The sequence below is a fragment of the Lactuca sativa genome, chromosome 4, assembly GCF_002870075.4.
Source record: "Lactuca sativa cultivar Salinas chromosome 4, Lsat_Salinas_v11, whole genome shotgun sequence".
NCBI classification, from domain to species: domain Eukaryota; kingdom Viridiplantae; phylum Streptophyta; class Magnoliopsida; order Asterales; family Asteraceae; genus Lactuca; species Lactuca sativa.
In genome coordinates, this window is record NC_056626.2 from 2,778,885 (window position 1) to 2,801,902 (window position 23,018).

The following is a 23,018-nucleotide window of genomic DNA, read 5'->3' on the forward strand; positions in this document are numbered from 1 at the left end:
ACTAACCGCCATGAATTATGGTACTCGAACCATGTTATCTCCTCTCAATCTTCTACTTAGAACCTCTAGTATTCTCCCTGTTTCGAGTACGGGTCCTATGCTTTCAGTAGTACGAGCCCATACTACCAGCCGTATCTACCCGTACTTTCTACACGGATCGTCCCATAATTCCTAAGTAGCTCCTCAACCCTCTTGATCACCAATCCCGATAAACATGGTCACTTCCCAACGAATACTCTCCTCTATCAGCGTACTCATCTGACCAAGGCCACTAACTAGGCTCTTCCTAGGTCCCCTCACTTCTCTGCCATCAGCTGCTGAAGAACTCATTATGATGCCGGTCGTCTACCTCTTGAATATCGTCATATCCACAAAGCACAAAGCAAGCAACATTCGGGCATCAGATAATCTCTATAACACATAGAACCACTCTAGGTGACCACTCCACATACACTCAAAGGTATCACCAAACTCAAGCAAGTCTACCCTCTCGCGGATATTTAACTACTCTCTCAGTAGGCTCCTATGATGCTCTTCTAGGTATCTCTCCTAGATTACTCCTCTACTCAAGTTCTCTCTAAAAGATCTCTGTTGGATACTCTTACTCCGCACATACTCAATGCACATCACATATAGCAAAATTCCTAGGTGAAGGCATCACAAATCAGGCAACTCTAGCCCTATAATATTAAATACCTAGCCTATCTTCTAGCATGCATCACTAATATCTCAATAATAACTCACAACACAAATAAGTAAGGGTATTTTGGGAAATCACCGTTCGGGCTCTGGCTGATTGTACACACTGATCCTTCTCGTTTTTCTCTTAAAAACTCTTGCTCGTTTTAGAAAAATCATTTCTTTTTGAATTTTTTTTCTCAAATACTCAGTTTGAGTCCAGATATACCCGAAGGTGCATCCGAATCCCTCAAACCAAGGCTCTGATACCAACTTGTAAAAATGTAAATTTTCAAACAAAATTTTCAATTTAGAATCATATGATTCTCATAGCACATTTCACAAAAATCTCATTGATTTAATTTACAAAACACAACTCCATAATTGTTTGATTCGTAGTCTAGGATCCTCAAAACATAACTCCTGCTTTGGTGTGTACAATCAAGCCGGTGCCTTCCCGCAATCTTGAGAAAACTTGAAACACATATCACATAACTCCTGCTCTGGTGTGTACAATGATACAACCTACCTTACCCACATCCCAAAAGGGCCTAAACCTTTCTCTCTCTCTCTCTCATATTAATGCCCACGGGCCTTAAATCACAAAACTATCCAGAACAGGATGTTACATAATTTTTCCATTTATACAATTTGGGTGCCCTACGATGGGTATAGTATAGCCTCCTACGTTGGGAATAGACAAAAAATTCTATGTGAGGGTTTTAAATGCTCTACGTTGGGCGTAAAGATATCTACGATAAGCATATGAGCGCAACATCTAAACGCTAATTGAAGGGTTGTGAGCCCTATTTAAAGGCTCTAACTCCTTGAAGGCCTCCCCATGCATAGCCTCCACCCTCATATTCAGTAACCTCAAAACCCTAACCATCTTATGAGAGTTTTGGAGCTTTAGTGTGTTTTTGTGTGCATTAATGAAGAAGGAGTCCATTGAAGAAACTTTTGTGAGCTCCAAGCTTTGTAGATCCATACTTTTCACTTCATCATCCACCTCTAGAAGGTATAAAACTTGCATCTTGTTGTTCCTTTATGATAGATCTAGTAGCCCATGAGTTTTTGTGATTTTGTCCCATAACTTTGATCTTAATGAGTATGAACTACTCCAGACCTTATAAACATCATTTCCAGTCATTCATGAGCTTGTAGAGTCATAAAAATGGGAGCTTGGTCACTCCCATCCATCAATGCATGAGCTCTTAAGACTTTACCCCTTAGGACGTTCATTAGGTTCAGATCTGAGAATTGGATGGTTAGTCCTTGAGTATTAAGAGTTACATTAAGCGTAATCTTTGCTATACTGAGAGTAGCTTAATAATTCCCCATTTTGCATCAGAGGCTTTATGTTTGTAACACACCAGATTTCAACCCAAATTTTTTTAATAAAACTTTAATTATTTATTGAATTCACAATTGCAAATCTTAAAACATTTATCAGAGTATCATTATAATTTATCAAGTACACAAGTCCCCCATTGATGCGATGCAATCGATCCGTGCCCCTCCTTTAATATAAGAAAATCGAAAACATGTAAACCAAAAATCGTAAGCACAAAGCTTAGTGAGTTGCCCGAAATACCACACACAACACAATACAAATAAACAACTATGAGTTATCAGCAACCCTGGGGACTATCGGCAGTCCTAGTGGGATAACAACACGCCTGGTGGGTTATCAACAACCCTGGAGACTATCAACAGTCCCAGTGGGCTAACAGCATGCCCGACGAGTTATCAGCAACCCTGGAGACTATGAGTTGTCTCAGTCACATATAAACAACATAACACAATAATAACAGCTAGACCCAGTTGGTCATCACATATACAACTATTCTACCACATACACACATTCAAGAGTCACAAAGACAACTAGCATCCTACATATATAATTTAGTGAGTCGACATTGGTGCCTTCGACTCACAAGCACCGGGAGAAGACTCGCCTGAATCGAAGAACCCCGAAATACTACGACACGATCACTTTTCTACACTATTGCACCTGCAAATCCACTAATACCGGAACCAAATAAAATCTTATTTAATAGCCCAAAACTCTCAAGTTTGACCCAAGGTCAAACTTGGTCAAAAAGTCAGCAGTCAACGTAAGTCAAAGTCAACAAGTCAAACTTCAGGCTAAGTACGCCCAACGTACTTAGCTCGTATGCATAGTGTACTTACCATCCAGGGACGGGACTCCTCACGAGTACGCGCAACGTGCCCAAATGTATGCCCAACGTACTTGAGCAAAAGGCATTTTTTCATTAAGTGCTTAATCTCTTAAACCCTTTCGTCTAACACTTGGATGTAGTCCCACAACATTATTCTAAGTCATAATGTTTCCACCTTTATAACTTTCAATGTCTTTCTTGAAAAGGTCCAAAAGTCAAAACCTTAACTTATTAATCCATTAAGACATCATGACACTTTCATGGAAGTAATAGAAGGATCAATATTACATTTTTATGGATCCTAAAAGCTCCATAACTGATAAAGTTTTCAACTTTATCCGTTAGAATGATTCAAACCACCAAGATCTAGACTTTAAATATCAAAAAGACCAAAAAGTGCATTTTTCTCAACTTAATCCATTAAGTCCAAGTCTCCAATCTTCAGATCTGAATCACAATGATGTTTAGATGGATAAAGTTTCCAACTTTATCCATAAGAAGGTCACAAACTTTCAAGATCTAAACTTTATGCACTAAAATGACCAAAAGCTCATAACATCCAAAACTAGCTAGATCTAACAAATGCACAAACTTTCAAGATCTAAACTTTATGCACTAAAATGACCAAAAGCTCATAACATCCAAAACTAGATAGATCTAACAAATGAATCATCAAAATTCAAACTTTATACCTCTAGAAGATAGATCAAGGTGAACAATGTATGGGTCTACAAGTTCCAATGTAACCAACACTTCTCCAAAGAGTTCCTTCTTCTCCAAGGTGCACCATGCATACTCCAAAGCATCAAAAACACATTCTTTTAGCTCACAATGCTCAAATGAGGGTTAGGGTTTCATGGGAGGGTGTTAAAGAGGTGGAGCTAAGAATGGAGAGGTTTTGGGGGAGTTAAGGAGCTTAAATAGGGCTCAAACCACGAAATAGGGTTTGGGAACTGATTGTGTACGCCCAACGTACTCAGGACGCACTAGTACGCCCAACGTACCCCCCCTTGTACACCCAGTGTACTCAGATTAACCTATAATCGTCCAAACTTCAAACGGTCATAACTTCTTCGTTTCAACTTTGATTTCGACGATCTTTATACCCACGGAAAAGTATTGAGTAGCTCTACAACCCTTATCTAATTACTTTTGATCTTAAAACACATCGAACTAAAATCCATAATTCATAAAAGAAGTCTGAAACACTACTTTCACATTTTACCCTTTGACTCCAAAACACAAACCAAACTATTGGATCACGTATCTACATTACCCACATCCAGATGGGCCTAAACATCTCTTCCCCTAAAGCCCGAAGCCTTATGATACTTGATCTTCGGGTCACGGTCAAACGGGGTGTTACAGCGTTGGGTGTAAAGGATGGTGTTACGTTGGGCGGAAGTATCCTCCTTAATAAATGAAGGTTTTTTCTGTCACATGTCAATCTCTCATGAGTTTTGACACTTATCATTTTGTGGTATTTTTGAAATAAATATTATGCAGTTGTCAATTTTTGGTTTGTTTCAATTTTTAAAATTAAAGTTTTATACTTATATATGTAAAAAATTTAATATCATATATATGATATTAAATTGCAATAAATATATTTTTTTTTTCTTATTTTAAAGTTATACATTAAAAAATATTTTTTGTTTACATTTTAATTTTTATTTTTTTTTAAAATCAACCTTATAAAGTTTAGTGTATAACAAAAAGTAAATGGGATGAAATTATAAAACTTAGAAAAAAGACACGAAGGATACGTAAGGAGGGTTGGTTTCATCGACGGTGTGCAAGAGAAAGGAGGGCGAATTTGCCGACTATGCAAGGTGTTGATGTCGGTGTGTTTGAAATTGAAAGTATAAAATTGTAATTGTGACCATTTCCGTTACGATTGCCATCGAGTAGTGAACCGTTATCCCTAATTCCATAAACCGAAACTCATTAAACGCAACCAGACAAGTGCGCCTCCCTGCATCTGCCATCACCATACTTTTCCTCGCAGACATTAACTCCATAGTTCACACCTCACACCCAACTGCCCCTCATTAATCACCAAACCCCAACCTCAATCCTAATCCTGTCTCCGTTTCCACTATAAATCCTCAAAAAACACAAAGCTACTATCAGTACTTTTCACAATGGCGATGAGAAATTACTGTTTGAGCTTGTTTACGGTGGTTTGTATCGTGATATGCGGGAGCGGAATCGGTGGTTCGGCGCAGTCGTTAGCCGACCAGTGTGCTTCGAAGCTACCGGAGGTGATGACATGTGTTGCGTTTGCGTCAGGGAAAGAGTCGACGCCGCAGAAGAAGTGTTGTGATTCGGTGACGGAGATGAAAGAGAGTAATCCGGCGTGTTTGTGTTTTCTGATACAGCAGATCCATAACGGAACCAATCCGGCGCTTAAGTCCATGAATATTCAAGAGGCTCGTCTTCTTCAGCTGCCTTCTGCTTGTAAAATTGCTGGTGCAAGTATCAGCGATTGTCCAAGTAATTTATCTTCTCTACTACTTTTACTTTTCGATTTTGATCTCAGCATTTTATTTTATTGATCTACAAGATTTCGATTTTGAAACTGTCGAACAGAATGTTCCAGTTTTCTACAACTTCACTCTTAACACACACATGAATGCACAAATTACACCAAAAACATAGAGTGATGATATTGATTTTGAATATAACTTTACATAATTGAAGCGCTAAACCGATCAAGTACCTCGATAATGTAAAAGAACAAGGTAATTATTATAACTTTCATTTTTTTGAGACTGATCTGATCTGAAATTTTCGATGGATCAAGTTTGAATCATGTTAATTTTATATCAATCACTCACAGCACCATATATATCACAACGATACCAATTTTTCCCAAATTCTGTGATCTATATGGGTGTGCATGCATGTACCTTCTTTAATCTTGTATATATTTTGGTTGTTACAGTCCTCCGTGCATGGTAAAAATTGGAAAGAAATATAAAATTTAAGTGTCCAGTTATAAAATTTTATGTTCCATTTAAATAAAAAAGGATAAAACAAAACTCAACGAAACCGACAAGTGAACGTTTATGAGATTTAATGTGGATATACATGAACAGTTGCATATATGTACCGAAAGTATGACTAGTGAGCAATTGACAAAGTCTCAAGGTTGGTAGTGGTTGTAGATCTTAATTGAATTTCTTACGACTCTAGGCTATATATAGCTATATATACCCAATTTGTACCTCACATCACATCAACTTTATCTTTATTTCTTACACCTTTCAAAAATAGAAATTTTTTTTTAGCTTTTTCCATAAAAATTAGCCAAATATTTAAGAAATATCTTAATTCTTAAATAATCATCAATTTTGCAGGGCAAACTCTGAAATAGTGAAAACACTACGAAATGCCTAATACAATGTTGTTTCGAAAAAAAAGTTAAAATTATGGATTGTGGAACCACAAAAAAAAATCAGTAGTGCGGCTTTTTTTTTTTTTTTTATTTCTTTATTTTTTTTGTTTTTTTTTTGAACTACAAAGTCATAGATTCAAACGTATTTTGAAAAGAAATTTATGGTAAAAATGAACCCAATGTGGAAAAAATGTCTTTATATATGGGAGGGCCAGTGTCCAATTTTTTTAAATTTTGGCTATTGTTTTTATGTTTTGTATTTTTTTATTATTATTATAATTTGTTACTGTATGTTGGTAATTAAACTAGTTTTTAAATAACTTTTGTTTTCATTGATCTCGCAAGCAGAGCTGTTAAAGTTACCACCAAATTCACCTGACGCTGCTATCTTCAGTAATGTAACTACTACACCCACCACTTCTCCAGCAACAGGAGGAACGACGTCGTCAACCTCTACATCCCCTTCACATGGGTTCAAGTACGAAGCACCCATGTTCCTAGGATCCGCCATTGTTTCTCTACTCATGTTTTACGTTTTATATTAGATAAACGGTTTTAATTTGAGGTCAGCTCATGATCTGTGTCGGATTTTGTTTTTATGCATACCAGAAACATTTTTATATCTTTTATTCAGGTTGTAGCAATTTATAAGGTTGGTTGATTTGAGTATTCCATTTTGCTATATATACTACGGCTGCAATCATGATATTATGTTGTGCTTGATCAATAGCTTCAAGAATTTTTTTTTATTCCAATTAATATTAAAAATACAAGTACAATTATAATATATTTTGGTAGCTACTAAATAAACACTCTAAAAATATCATAAACACCCTAATAAAAAAGTCAACAGTACTTTTTTAAATTGAACACTTTTTTACATTGAACACTGTGTTTCTCTTGAAGTCCGTATACTCCTAATTCAATAAAGGCTATCCCCTGTACAAATCAAAACACTAACCCAATTTTTTGATTTTTTTTTTTTAATTCACGTCCCTCTTCTTTTGATTTTGATTTTCTTTATTTTTTATTTATATTTTCTTTTTTATTTTATGCTTGAATATTAACATTTTTTTGCAGTATATATTTTGTCACGTTGTTTCAACAATTAATACTAAAATATTTTATTTGCTATAAAATAAAATTTATCTTGTTTTTATTATAATAAAGTAATATACATGCATACGTTTTTATTTAATAAGAATAACAAAACTTATATTATATTATTATATACCTATAAATAATAATAATAATAATAATAATAATAATAATAATAATAATAACTGTTAAACAACAATAAATGATAAATATAATAAGTATATTTTTTCTGCAAATTGAAGTAATATTAATAATAATAAAAATAATAATAATAACTGTTAAACAACAATAAATGATAAATATAATAAGTATAATAAATAATAATAATAATAAATATAGCTTTTATTTGTTATAATAATATAAAATAAATAACTTTATATAATATTAAAATCGGGAGATATGATTAGACTTTGTGATGGATATAAATAGACTAATCATTCCCTAATTAATAGGAGTGTTTTTTTAGTAAAGGTTGTGTTTATAGTAATTTGGGGTGTTTATTTAGCCATTCCCTATATTTTTTTTGGATTTGGAAATGGATGCACACACTACTCTATCCTATCACAAACCATTCTATCTCTATTTTTTTCATCATTGTCACATAATAATTAATTCATTTGACTAACTTTCATTATAATCTAATCATTATTAATTTTATTATATAATAATTATTTTTTTATTACTAACTTCATTAATATTGTTGAACTTAATTTTTAATTTTTTTATTACTAACTCACATTCTTTTTAACTGCATACTCCTTCTCTTAATTCCTTTTTATTTATTTATATTTTATTTTCATTTTATATTTAAAAATTAATGTATATTTATATACTTTTGCATTGTTCAATCAACAAGCTTATGATATTTTGTTATTTTATTCCCTTTTTATATATTTTTTGTCTAAGAACACTTTATCAAAACATTTAATGTGGAATCTAATGAGTTTTTTTTTTTTTTTTTTTTTTTAAGAAAAAGAGAATCTATTAATGAAACTATTTTCATGAAACAATGGGTAGACATATAATTGTTTGTAATAGGAATAATAATTTATATAATATAATATAATATAAATATGATTATTATATTTATTAAAATAAAAACCTTGTATTCTTATATATCATTTACTTTCGTTTTAAGTCACATATTAAACAAATAAGTATTTTTATATTAATGGCATTTAAATAATATAATTTATGATGATATTAATTCGTCAATATTTGCACAATGATGACAATAATAAAATAAAACATGTTATGAATCTTTTTTTTAATAGAAGGCTTTATGATATTTAATTAAAAGTAGGGGGGGGGGGGGGGGGGGGGGGGCAAAGATGGTAAGCAAATAGTAAAAAAGGTTTGAGGAAATAGAAGACGGCTCATGGTTTTTCTTATGGGAATTTGTAATTTCAACATAGTTTTATGTACTAACCTAAATAGGAAATAGAAAAAAACTAAATAAAAATAAACAAATAAATGAAAGACCGGCAAAGACCACTCCAATCAAATTTAGGGGGTGTTTGACTTAGCTTTTAGATCCTAAAATATTTTTTTGGAAAAATTACAAAAAGTCAGGTTTTCTTGACTTTTCTAAAAAGTTAAGTTTTCTTTTTTGTAAAATCCAAAAGTAGCTTTTAAAAGTCTTTTGACAAAAATCCTTTTTTTGCCTATGATCTTTTTCAAAAAAGACTTTTAGCCATTCAAAAGCTAAGCCAAATACCCTCTTAATTAAAAAAAAAAAATGTAAAAGAAAAACCCCTTGGAAATTGATAACAAAGTTTGTTGTAGATTACACCACACACTAGTCAAACATACGTGTCTGTACCTCATCTAAGCTTTGCACATGGTCTGCCTACACCATGTATTGACTACTACAACAACTAGCGACCCGTTCCCACCGGCTAATTAGGTGTCTTTATTGGTCTTTAATTTTAATTTTATTTTTTTGAGGAAAAAATAGTCGAAGGGTGTGAATTTTTGAGTTTTTTTTTTTTTTTTTTTTTGAACGGCAAGGATAATATATTTATTAAAACCAGCAGGACACTGGCAATACAGTAAAGAGAACATAGATGCGGATAAGACAACCTAAACTAATTTAATGATGACACTAGGGAGTTACAATGGAAATCAAAACTTGATTACACCCAGAATCTCTGCCTAGGATGCTTGAGGCATCGGCGACATTTTTTTTTTTTTTTGTGGCATCACCGACCGTTTGGTTGTGTTTCAAAGCAAAACTACTCCTCCAAGAGACTGGGATCTTTTTGGACTATTTGTTCCTTGACTATCCTCCAGGAGCAAATATGATGACCTCTTCTCCTACATGGGATTTCTCCAACTCCAATGAGAGCAGTTGAGATGACCTGCAAGATGGAGTGCGACTACTACTAAAACATAGGTGAAAATTGAAAGGGACCTGCAGGAGAAATCAAACACGAATAGAGAAAAACACACACCAATAAGCTTACCCCCACATCCCATTTTAAATCGACCCACACTAGAAAGAATACACGAAAGAAATGCCAGGTATAGTTTTATGCCTATAAGATGTCTACTCGGGAAAAGGAAAAAGAAACGCACACCAAACACACACTTAAACTACAACCTGACATACACCAAGACACCAAAGGAATGAAAAGGAGCCCAACCATCCCCACCCAGCCCCCCCAAACCATCTTAGGTCATCAGGTCGTTATAGTGCTCCTTATAAGATACTTACCGCTAAACATATTATTTTATTTTATTTTATTTAATTAAATTTCATTTAAAAATATATTAAAAACATATAATATTTTTTAAATACTAATTATACAAATAAGTGATTTAATAATAAGAAGAATAATAATTCAAATCAATCAAATTACTTAATTAATTAGGAAATATAAATTTAAGGTTTAATTTGTCATTTTAGAAACTATATATGTTAAAAGATTTCTGATAAGAGATGCTTTGTGTCAACGAACTGCATCTTAGGGATCAAAGTTGCCAAGACTTGGAAAGTGTGTCTTCTTCCCAGCAAAAAAAGAAAAACAACTCGCATGAGCTCTTTTTTCTCAGTTTCGGTCCTTCAAGTGAGCAACCCAACCCTATTGGTCGTTTCGATTCGTGATGCCCACCACTGAAGGCCACGAACAAGGAGGACCATGATGGTTTGGGCTAGCGTGTACGAACCACGGTCATGATCAGCTAGACCACAAAACCCACCGTAATCCGTATACCGATTGGTCTTAGTTGTTTTTTTTTTTTTCTTTTTTCTTATATTATGCATCATCTTGAAGTTGTTTACATTGACTTATGCAGCCAACATTTAGGTTATAAAGGTAATATACACTTTTAATAATAAAAAAGAACAATTATGAATAAAATCAAAGTTTATTATTATTATTATTATTATTATTATTATTATTATTATTATAAATGGACCTTGTGGTATTTTAGATTTTGGATTATAGTCTCTAAATATTTTTTTTGGTCTCATAAAAGATCTATATGAATTTATTTTCAATGGTGATTGGTCTTTAGGTCGGATGAAATGATTTATTTATCAAAGCCATTGTCTTTTTGCTGAATTCTCCCCCGAACTGTTTCTATAAATTAAACATTTTAAATAATTAACAGTTCAAGAGTTCATTATTTTCATAAATGGTCCCTTTGGTTTTCCAGATTTTGAATTTTAGTCTCTAACTTTTTTTTGGTGTCATATGGTTTCAAGTTGGTCCCTAAATCATATTTAATCATTGAGTAAATTACACGAATTGTCCCTATGGTTTGGGGTAATTTGCATGCTTGGTCCCTAACTTATTTTTTTAACTCGGAAGGTCCCTATGGTTTGTTTTTGTTACGCGTTTGATCCCTACTGTTTATTTTTGTTACGCGTTTGGTCCTTGTCTTATCTAAAAAGACTATTATTTAAAGAGGAAAAAATGATGGGGTAGGTGAGGTAAGGTGAGGGGGTGGGATTAGGGGTGTGCTTATTTAAATAAATTAAAAAAATCAAGGGCATAATAGTCTTTTTAGGTAAGATAGGGACCAAGCGCGTAACAGAAGCAAACAGTAGGGACCTTCCGAGTTAAAAAAATAAGTTAGGGACCAAACGCGCAAATTACCCTAAACCATAGGGACCATTCGTGTGATTTACTCTTAATCATTTTTTATCCTCGTACACCTTATACTATCCAACTTGTTGAACTGTTCACATATTACCATTATAACATACATAATCTGATTGCAAGGATAATATGTAAACAACTTCAATATGTTGAATAATATATGATGTATAAAGAAATAGACTAATTGTGAACAAAATCAAAAGATTATTACCTTCCTGAGTCATTTTTTTTACTTGGACAGTCTATTAAACTTTATGTTATTGCATATTTCGTCTTACAAGACATAAAAATACTTTTATTTATCTTTATTTATTTTTAAAAATAAATTATTATTTGTTTGTTATTTATAATTTTATAAAATTAAAATAACCCATCATGTCTGCACCCTCATTTATCTAATCCTCCTTCAAACAATGATAATATCCCTACATCTTAGCAATGGTCATCTTCTCCGAAAACGCTCGTTGTAACACTTGGTTTTTTTTGTAACAAGTATTATTTCACAAGATGAGAATTATATTAAGTGAGTAAGTGAAATAAAGATTTGAGTTGCTTTAAATTGAGAAATGCTATTTAGCAAAATATAATTGAAGAGAGCTATAAATCTTGTTGAGACGATTTTGTGGGTATAAAGAACGTCGAGCTCTTATAAGAACATTATGACCGTTTGAATATTTAGACGAAATTATGTTATGTTGAGAGAAGAACTTTGGGAAACACTTGAACAAACGTTAGTACAAGATGATAATTGTGGAATAAGTTAATCTCAAAGGATCATAAAAGCTCAACAATAATAAGTTAGATTTGTTAGATAGTTAGTTGTGGAAATGTAAAGTGTTGAAGTGTAAATGAAATGTAAATGACAAGTTATATCAAGTAAACACCAAATTGATATGAAACACGATTTGCACTAAAAAACGAGTTAGTAAGTGAGATCAGTTTAAAGTGAAGAGGGACTTCGATGATGATCAGTAAGTAAGATTGGATCCTCAGCGAGGGACTCAGCAGGGTGGTGGACCAGGTGATCAAGAGCCCTCAATTTCTCCAAGGCTTGGTACATGTGCAGAAGGCCTATGTTTCTACAGGTGTAGAATAGGGTAAAAGGATCATCTGGGAGCAGGTAACTGTCGGGGAGTCTGACCCAAAGTCTGAGGAGAATGTGGCTGCCAGGACTCAAGAGATGGAAGATGTCATGGTGGCTTTCATTGAAACTGACTTTTCCAACCACCTTCGCCTGGACAGTCTGGACATGGCTGGGATCTGTAGTCTCTGTCAAGAAGCTCAGAGCGATGGGTCAAGCTTCGACCCAAGCTCTGCTCCTGGTGATAAGTAGCCTTGTTTTGTGGCTTGTTCTGGTGTGATTTCCTTGAACAATATTTTCGTTTCCTTTGTTTGTTTATGGTATTTTCTTCCCACTGTGCCCATTCAAAAGTCTGGGAGTCCGACAATTCTGACAATGTTTTCTTTATATTTGTAGGTATGAATGTTTTGATATTACCACACATGTTCTTTTTGTTTGGTTGTATGGTTTATGTTGGCCATCACATGGTATTGATGTAGGGTCTATTTACACCTGACCTGGGTTCTTTTACTCGTGAACTCTTTATGCGTTACTGAAGTTGGCCTTTGAGAAATTTATTCTAATTTGCTATTTAAAGACCCTGGGAGTAGCCAAGATCGTCATCTTGACGCTCACCCAGTTTTTTTCTACTTAGTGGAAGGTTATGACTCTTCTACACTTATGTCACATGTTCTTTCATATGTATACTGTAATGTAGTTGATGAACATGTTTTGGGAGGAAGGTTATGAGCCTTCTATATGAAAACTCCCTGGCTCCCTCCTTGTAACAATTCCGCCCGTGTGATGTTGGATGATCGGTCCTTGTTGTCACACGGTAAATGTACATAGCCTCTTTGTTTTGTTTTTCAAGCTTGAAAATAAGGTGCATCTGAATTTCCCTTTCTGTTTACTCTAGTTTTGTTTAGAGTGCAATAAAATTGAAAGTAGTAAAGTAATTTTTGTTGATTACATTTACATGTTAAAATTAATACACAATGCCTTTGCTAGCATTGATTCTACCTTTAACACTCGTTTTAAGAGTAAAAGTGACGCAGACTCTGTGCATCCAATGTTCTTGGAATAACATGCTCGACCTAAGCTTCTAGGACATAAGCACCATTCTTATGGGCTTCCACTATTTTGTATGGTCCTTCCCACATGACACTGAGTTTCCCCAATGGTTTAGCATGGCTAAACTCATTCTTTCTTAGCACCCATTCGCCGACTTTGAAATTATTGACCGGACTTGGCGGTTGTAATAGTTCTCAGTTCGTGATTTGTACAGTGCTTGACGCAACTGTGTCGCCTCACGTTTTTCGTCGAGCATGTCTAGGTCATGGCGTCGCCCTTCTTCGTTGGCTGCTTCCTCAAAACTCTCTGTTTGTAGGGAGTCGGCCACTATTTCAAGAGGAAGGACCGCTTCTATCCTGTAGATTAGACTAGATGGTTTTTCTCTCGTGCTTGACCTTGTTGTGGTACGATAGGATCACAACATTATCGGGAGTTCATCCACCCAGGCGGAATTTGATCTGAGTAGCCTTTTCTTCAAATCATTAACTATGGTTTTGTTCGATATTTCAGTTTTCCCATTGGCCTGAGGGTGCGCCACTGACATGAAACGACGATGATTTTTTTTATCTTCGCACCACTCTCTGAAGGGACTTCCTTCAAATTGTGTGTTGTTGTCGCTTATGAGGATTCTGGGTGTGCCAAAACGGGTCAATATTTTCTTGGTCATGAATTTTATCATTTGTTTGCCAGTGATGGTGGCCAGTGGTTCTGCCTATATCCACTTTGTGAAATAACCCACGACCACTAGCAAAAATTTCACACCTCCCGGCTTTGGTGGGAAAGGTCCGACTATCTCAATCCCCCATTGGTGGAAGAGCCAGGGGCTGGTGATGCTGGTCAACGGCATGGCCGGATGATTTTGGAAAGGAGCGAATGTCTGGCATTCCTTGAATTTCTTGGTTAGGGCTGCAGTGTCGTTGTACATGTCTGGCCAATATACCCCTAATCGGAGTATTTTGCGTGTGAGTGCTTGAGCGCCCTCATGTGTTGCTGCATCCCCCCGAATGAATTTCTTCCAAGAACATCTGTTCCTCTTCCTTGGAGATTCCCTTTATCCATGGTCTGAGATACCCTCTTCGGTATAATTGGTTATCCCTGATTGTAAAATGTGACACCCTGATCTTGACTTTTCTATCCTCCTCAGGGTCATCAGGTAGCTCGCCATTGCGCAAGTAATCGACATACGGTTTGGTCCATTCCGGTGCAGTCGATACTGTATTTACCTTTTGTTTATCGATACTTCTCTCCGGGAGCACTTCGACTAGCACTTTCTTTGATAATTGATCAAAGGAAGTTTAGGCTAACTTACTGAGAGCGTCCGCCCTTGCATTATTTCCCCGGGAGATTTGTTTTATGGAAAAGATTTTGAACGTGTTGGTTAGACTTCGGACTGCATCTAGGTATTTCTGGATCCTTGAGTCTTTAGCCTCGTACATTCCATTTACCTAGTTTGTGAAGCAGTGAATCGCTGAGGGATGTTAGTTGCTTTGCGCCAAGATCCTTGGCGAGCCTCAGACTTACTAGGAGTGCTTCGTACTCTGCCTTGTTGTTGGATACTTGAAAGTCAAATCGCAACGTGTAAGTGATCTCTTCGCCTTTGGGGCTTTGGAGGATCAAGCCTACGCCTAAGCCTTCCTTACTTGACGCACCATCGGTGTAAAGCTTCCAGAGTTCATTACCGGCTTCAGGATCGAGTGGATCAATGGAGATTGTCATTGGCACTCCCTTGATGGTATTTGGGATTTCAACCAGGATGTCTGCAAGAGCCTGGGCTTTGATGCTAGTTCTGGGGTGGTATTGGATGTCGTGTTCACCCAACTCTATGACCCATTTGGCCAGGCGCCCAGATTTTTCTGGCCTTAGTAGTACTTGCTTTATCGGGTAACTAGTCAGAACATCCACCTTGTGGGCATGGAAATATCTTCGTAGTCGCCTGACTGCATAAACCAAGGCGAGGACCAGCTTTTCCAAGGCCGGGTAATTGACTTTTGGCCCTTGCAGGGCCCTGCTAACAAAATGAATGGGGATCTGCTTTCCATATCTCTCTACTACTAGTACAGAGGAGATGGCCTCTTCAGACACTGTTAAGTAGTTCTATAATGTCTCCCCTAGGAGTGGGAAGGTGAGAGTCGGGAGTTGTTGTAGGGTGTCTTTCAGTTTTTGCAATGTCGCATCTGCTTCTTCTGTCCATTTAAACTACTCCCTCCGTCCCAAAATTATAGTTCATCTTTCCTTTTTGGTTTGTCCCAAAAAGGTTCGGTTGTTAGGACCGATGGGTAGGTCAGCACCCCAGAATGGCTTGACATGGGTAGGTCAGCACCTCAGAATGGCTTAACACGGGTAGGTCAGCACCCCAGAATGGCCATACCGGGTAGGTCGGCACCCGAGAATTGCCTGACAGTATGTATGCTATATGATTTTATGGTATGTTGTAGGATGGGGGTGTTGGATTAATGTCTAAGTCCATAACTATAATTGGTAAGACTTGACCTGACCCGGCATGGTCCATTTGGGTTGCATGGCATCATGCATTTGGATAGACTATAATGAGAGAAATAACGCTTAATGTTTGTTAATATACTATAAGTTATAATATATTAAAAGAATATTATTTAATTAGTATTGATCAAGAACTAATCTATAATTAATTAAGTGATCAAAAGAAGACTAATTAAATATATGGGTTGATTGTGTAAATCATCCATACTTGTATAGTGGGCTAATGCTCCATGGATTATTAAGTTGGGCTAAAACCCATATGATGCTCCATGGTGTATTTGAACCCATGGATCCAAGGAAATGGAAAGTCATGACAATTAGGGTTTACACTAATTGTAACAACTTTATAAGATCATATTCTTTGGAAAAAGTGGGACTGTGTGTGGGATAGAAGGGCTAGCCGATTTTAGAAGTGTTCAAGTTTCTCTCAAGTTATTCCAAGTGTATTTGGTGTTGTGTGAACCATTTGAGGTGTCACACTTGGGGAACTAGGCACTCAAGCTTCATGAAGTCATTCTACATTAAAAGAGGTATGTATTCTAACTTGTTATGTTTCATATGAATCAAAGTTTTGTATGCTAGTTAGTATAATACCTTGGATGGTCATATTTGTATGTATAATAGAGAAAACATAGATCCAAGGTATTTACGGTTGCATGTACACTTAGGAGTGTTAGAATGCTCAAAACCCAACAGGGGGAACTCACTAAGCTTTTTGCTTACAATTTTCAGTTTTGTTTCAGGTGCCTCTTCAGCAAAGGGGAAGGAGTCGGCGCGGTAGCTGCACATCATACACACATTCGCCTTATGAGATATCTTGGGATTGTACTCTGACATTGTTACTACTTTTATGATATGATTTTCAGACATGAGATTATGGTTTTATGAAATGATATGACATGGTGATGTTTTATTATAAATGTTTTCTAAATCCTTATATCAAAATTGAAATTTTTGGGCTCGGAATTTGGGACGATCCAGTGCTAATCTTTTGTAGAACTGAACAATAGGGTTTCAACAAGACATGGTTAAAATCTAATGAAAACTGATAAAAAGAGAAATTTAAATGACTAAATCTTACAAAACTAATTAAAAGAGACGATTTACAGTCTTCGGATCTTCAGAAATCGATGGAAATGGAGAAACATCGCCTGAATAAGGGGTTTCTTTTCATCTATGGTCGTCTAGGGTTCCAATGAAAGTACACATGCTATTTGTATAGTAGACTTGATAGCAAATAAGGGTTCTAGAAAGAAGCACAACTCGTGTTTCGAGGTGGATGGAATCCACGTGCAGTTAAATGAAGTAGATTGCCAAAAAAAAAATTAGAAGCACGGGCATGAAGCATGGTCCATGCTTAGGGTGTCCAGGCTGTGCTCGCTCAACGCAATTAGAAAATATTAGAAAATTAGAAAAAGAAAAAAGAAAAATGGACTTCAATTGGGAAGCAAGGCCCGTGCTTGGGCTTCGCAGATATCAAACTACAAAAAATCCTTCATAAATGCTTCAGAGGTGGAGCACGGTTCGTGCTTGGACTACGCAACTTTAAACATCCAAGAATGCATTGGTTGGGATCAGGAGGCAGGCACGACCCATGCTTAAGGGCCTAAGTTTCTAAAAGGCCTCAAAACATTTCGGTAATCTTCTGGTTAATTTTCAAAAGTGGAAAACATCTTGTATCTGGTCTTTATTAGTGTTTTGGCTCCATATAAGTTCCAGATACACTCTAGTTATGCTCCAAATATGATCCAATGAATTATAAATTACCGCTCCACTCGAAATATCTAAAAATGACATAAAACATGAACAATATGAGAATTCTGATGAAATACACGAGTTGAACATTATTTAAACTAATGCAGACACAAATGCATAAAATATGATGCAAAATACTAATAAAACAACTATAAAAGATGTATAAAATGGCATCAAACAAATATCCCCAAGCTTAAAACTTACTTTCCCTCAAGTAATAAAAAGATTAAACATTACAAACGAAATGGAAAAATGTAGATGACATAAAAGGAACTTGGAATTAAAACTAAATTAATAAAAACACTTCACTCTTTTTTTTCTTGTTCACATGATCAGGCTTCACATCGAGGAAGCTCTAATGAAATCACGACCTAGATAACAATTTCAATACCTTCCATGTATGCCATATTTCAAAGGTCAGAAATATGTTCAACGGTGTAAACTGATAAACCAACAATAACTTTTATTTAAATTTTATACATTAATTTACCTTGCTAAAAATAGCATATTTAATAATTTCACGTCTTTTCGACTCATTCATAAAAACCAAACTTGACCTATCCTTAGAGACCCTGTCACGTCAAATCAGCTTTCGACAAAGCAGTCAACCCTCGCGTCCGGGCCCGAGCTCCTATGCTTTCACTTTTTTGAGAGCTTCATATATCATATCACACAGTTCTTCAGTCACGCTATATTTTACTTTGAGGCGAACCTTGATTTGATTGGAACTTGAAAGTTTTTATCTTTTGCATTTGGCTTTGAGTTCTTCAACCGTCTTTGTATATTTCCTGCGATTCCTTCAATTAAGAACTTGAAATTTTACTTAGGTACCAAATTTGACAATTTGTACCCGCAACAAGCTTGGATATGACAGTTTTGCTCACTTCTTCATTTTGTTGGCTATGTGGATATGATATAGAGCTCTCTGTTACCGCGAAGGGTAATGTGTACCAACAAATAGGTCCGTGTTTTATGGGGTCAAGACTTATCGAGCTCAGTTCCTACTCAAAAGTCTTAAGAGTTTGTTCAAAAACTGTTTTATTTTTGCTTACGTAGTGTTTCAATATATTATTATTTTTATTTTTACAATTATTCTTAAAGCTTATAGTGTTATGCAATCCTCTAGTTATGGAAACTATTACTACACTTACCATTATCAAACTTTTCATTTCGGATTTTCATTGTCATCTTTACATAACTATTGAATGCAAATAATGTCATCATCTCATGTAACTTTTTTATTTTTCTGAACTTTTTGAATTTTTTTATGCATTTATTAAAACTAAAAATAAAATCTTTTTGGGGTTTTCTTATAGTGTAGAAAAAACAGAAAATAAAATAAAAATATTTTGGGACTTTTTCGAATTTTTTATGCAATGCAGAAAATAAAAACGAAAAATGTAACACAAAAATTAAAAAACTAAAAAAATCAATTTTTTTAACAAAAAATGCAAGTTTTGACTACTAACCCCTTCCCTAAGCTTAAAGTGAAGCATTGTCCTTAATGCTCGGAGAAGAATGCATAACTCAACGTAACATATAAAAACAAAAGGTTGCAAATAGGAAATAATGTAATTGATATGTTTCTACAAAATTTTGATTTATTTGATGAAGATTCCAGCGAAATCTAATTTTCGACAATGTAGAAGACCCTATGATTTCCCCAAGCTTGCTTGAAGCTGTCACCGACTCTTATTCAAAGTGAAAGGTAAAAACTATGCGTAAGGTTTCCTCCTAGAAAGACGCCCTTTTTTAAAGCTGTTAGCTCAATTGTGCTCAACCAGATTGTTAACTAGTATGAATGGGGCTCCTCTTCAGCTCAACTTCTTTTTATTTGACTCCAGATCCCTACATATATGGCATAAGTGTTGAATCTGGTAGTTGCACACAAGATTCCTTCTTTTTCTTTGACTCCAAATCCTTTTTTTTTAGTCCAGATCCCTTCAGATATGGCACAAGACTTGAAAATCTTCATATTTTTATCAGATAAGTCATTTGTCAGCTTCTTAATTCATTTTTCTTTTTTTGATCATCTTTCCAGAATTCTTCTCCTCCTCACCAAACTTGCCTATTTTTAGCTTCTTTTTTGATGCTTCCTCAACAGAAATTAGCTTTTCCTCCCCAAGCCTGCCATTTACTGTCAGCTTCTTTGATGCGACATAGCTAAAATTTATGTCTGAAAATCTTTCTTGCACAAGATGATTAGAAAACTCACAACAGTCCTCAGACAAAGGCCTGTTGGCACCCAAAAAGTTAACATAAAAGTTATAAGTTGGAATTTCAGCATCATTTATATCAAAATTAACCACATCATCATCAAACTCAATTGAAAGTGTACCAACAAAGAAATTAATTTTGGTTTTAGCAGGTTTCATAAAAGATCTTCCTAAAATAATTGAGTTTTTATTAAAAAAACATCCACATTCCTCTTGTTCATAATATATAAATCAACGGGAAAAATTAACTCATCACTTGGACTAGAACATCCTCCAATACACATTTTGGGTGTATTGTTGAACGGTCAGCCAACTAAATGATAGTCTCGGTGTAACACCCAAAAAATTCAAGCCAAATTGAAACTTTTTAAAACATTTAAAACCATCAACTTATTACAGTTTACTTTCAAAACAATTTAAACATCAGAGTATCCCTAAAATCAATCATGAAAAAGTAAGGAGGTGCACGATCACGCCTTCGCCTTACCGCGATCATCAAAATACCTAAAACAATAATTGTTAAATGTAAGCTCGAAGGCTTAGTGAGTTACCCCCAAAACACCAACGCCATACATATATAATCATATCATATAAACATATAAGCAAACAGATACAACATGCATAATGAGCCATCAGTCTGACTGGACCGACTCCCGGTCCTCAGTCTATCTGGACCGCTCTCCGAGCCCTCGGCACGTCTTTGGGGCCTTCAGCCTATCCGGACCGCTCGTTGGGCCTTCGGCCTGACTAGATTTGCCCGACCCGGGCCTGCAGTCTACCCGGTTCGCCCAGGGTGTCTTGGCCTACTGCACTCAGCAGGACCTGCCTCAACCCTTTCCCCAAACCAACAAACATGTGCACATACATATTAACAAGTAAACAATTAGATCTAACAGATCATTGATCATGGCAACCATCCTATAATCAAGATACCGATCTAACCGATCTCTAACATAGCAACCATCCTATAACCAGGATACTGATTTAACCGATCTCTAACATAGCAACCATCCTATAACCAGGATATTGATCTAACCGATCTCTAACATAGCAACCATCCTATAACCAGGATATTGATCTAACCGATCTCTAACATAGCAACCAACCTATAACCAGGATACATATCATAAAGCATAACATGTAATAAACCCGGATACACATCCGAAAAGGGCCGACATTGGTGCCTTAGACACAATTGATATAGTGAGGATAACTCACCTGGCACTACTGAAGTCTCGCAGATAAAACTCTAGCTGTTGGTTGACAGCTTCCCAAACTGTCAAAATCAAACAATACCCAATTAATAATTGGTTCCAAGCTTAAGGTCCAACTCACATTTCAAAAGCCCAAAAGCCAAGTAATGGGCCAAAAGCCAACATATGGCCCAATTTTCCAAATTGGGCCCAGACCTCTACATGGTTTTTCCTTAAGGCCCATCTATTTATTCTAGTCCAAACTTTTGATATTCCCATGGCCCAATATCGCATAATCGTAAGGGCCAATAATGGCCCACCTATGGCCCAATTTTCCAAATTGGTCTCAAGTCCCTCATATAGGCCTTATCCTAAAGCCCATCTAATTATTTTAGTTCATTTACTTATTCTTGGATAGTCCATCAGTAGCCCAATCTCCAAGCCCAATGGAAAGGTCCAATTCAAGGCCCAAGTGAGATTAGGGTTTTCATGTGAAATGATGATTAGGGTTAAGTATTTCTTACTTAAACCCTTAAGGACTTAATCCATTAAGTCCAATATTACCTTAGGTTAATTTTCCAATGATTACTAATTAATATTTTAACTCAACTAAATAACTCCCATGCGTGTCCTGATAAATCCCCAAAATTAGGGTTTTAAGCCATTAGGGTTTTCCAAACCCTGATTAGGGTTTCCTACCCAATACTAGCCCATTAGTCTATTGGTTGGGTTTTAAGGTCACTTTGGGTCTCATTGGGCCCATTAGGGTTTTATTCGGTCAATTAGGACTTGTATTGGGCCCATTAGGCCCATTAGAGTTTCATTAAGCCCATTAGGATTTCAAACATCCCAAACGAGTCAAAGAATGCAAACAAGACACACCGCCACCCAACACGGCGGCCGGTGGTGGTTTGAGTTTTTTTTCATTATTCTTCTTTCTAGTTACATTTACAATGCTAAACCCCAAATAATCACACACACATACTAATACAAACACATATACACAACAACCTACGGGTGGCCGCCGGTGGCACGTGGGGGCAGCGGTGGTGGTTTTTCTTCGGATCTCTGACCAAGGGACACTCCGGCGGCCTAATCCCATCACAGAACACGGACACAACACCACAACACGCACACACATCCCTTTTTGCCTGGAAAACAATCCAACACCCACAGAGGTAGGTGGTGAAGGCAGCAGCGCAAGAAGACGGGCAACAACGGCGGCGCTACAGCGATGATTGGGTCTACAACAGCAACGACAGCGACGGTGGTTCTCGGCTTGACGTCGGCGGTGCTTCAATAGCGATGGGAGCGTCTTCAATGATGGTGGCGGCTGGAAGGATATGAGATGGAGAGGAGAGAGAAGAACGATGGAGGGTGGCAGCGGTGCAAACGAGCGAGGCTCGTTCACAGTGTCCTCATCCGCATCAGCTGTCCCGACGTCCTTTGGGTGATCGAAGAAGCATGGAAGGTGAACAGTGGCGGCTGGAGGGAGGTAGGTGTGACGGCTGTATCGCAATCGATTTAGGGTTAGGTTTTGAGAGGGTAATGAAGTTATATACCCGGTACCTTGGCCTTTTTCCCATAATAACAAGAATGGTCCCTCCTCCTCTATTTTCTTTCAAAACAGATCCATAATTTTCCCTTTCAATCCTTGTCCCCATAATTCTTTTCAATATAAGTCCAATAGTCACAAAACAATCCCTCCTCTAAAAATTATTCTCAATTAAGATCCATAAATTACTATTTCCACCCTGGC

General features: G+C 36.2%; 1 protein-coding gene across 1 annotated transcript; it reads left to right on the top strand.

The window, feature by feature from the left end:
* The first annotated feature begins 4,764 nt into the window (after nucleotides 1-4,764).
* Nucleotides 4,765-6,945, top strand: LOC111889832 (non-specific lipid transfer protein GPI-anchored 1). Its single transcript, XM_023885986.3, has 2 exons — nucleotides 4,765-5,357; nucleotides 6,610-6,945. Exons 1-2 carry the CDS (start codon nucleotides 5,006-5,008, stop codon nucleotides 6,804-6,806), a joined length of 549 nt encoding a protein of 182 aa, XP_023741754.1. The 5' UTR covers nucleotides 4,765-5,005; the 3' UTR covers nucleotides 6,807-6,945.
* The last annotated feature ends 16,073 nt before the right edge of the window (nucleotides 6,946-23,018 follow it).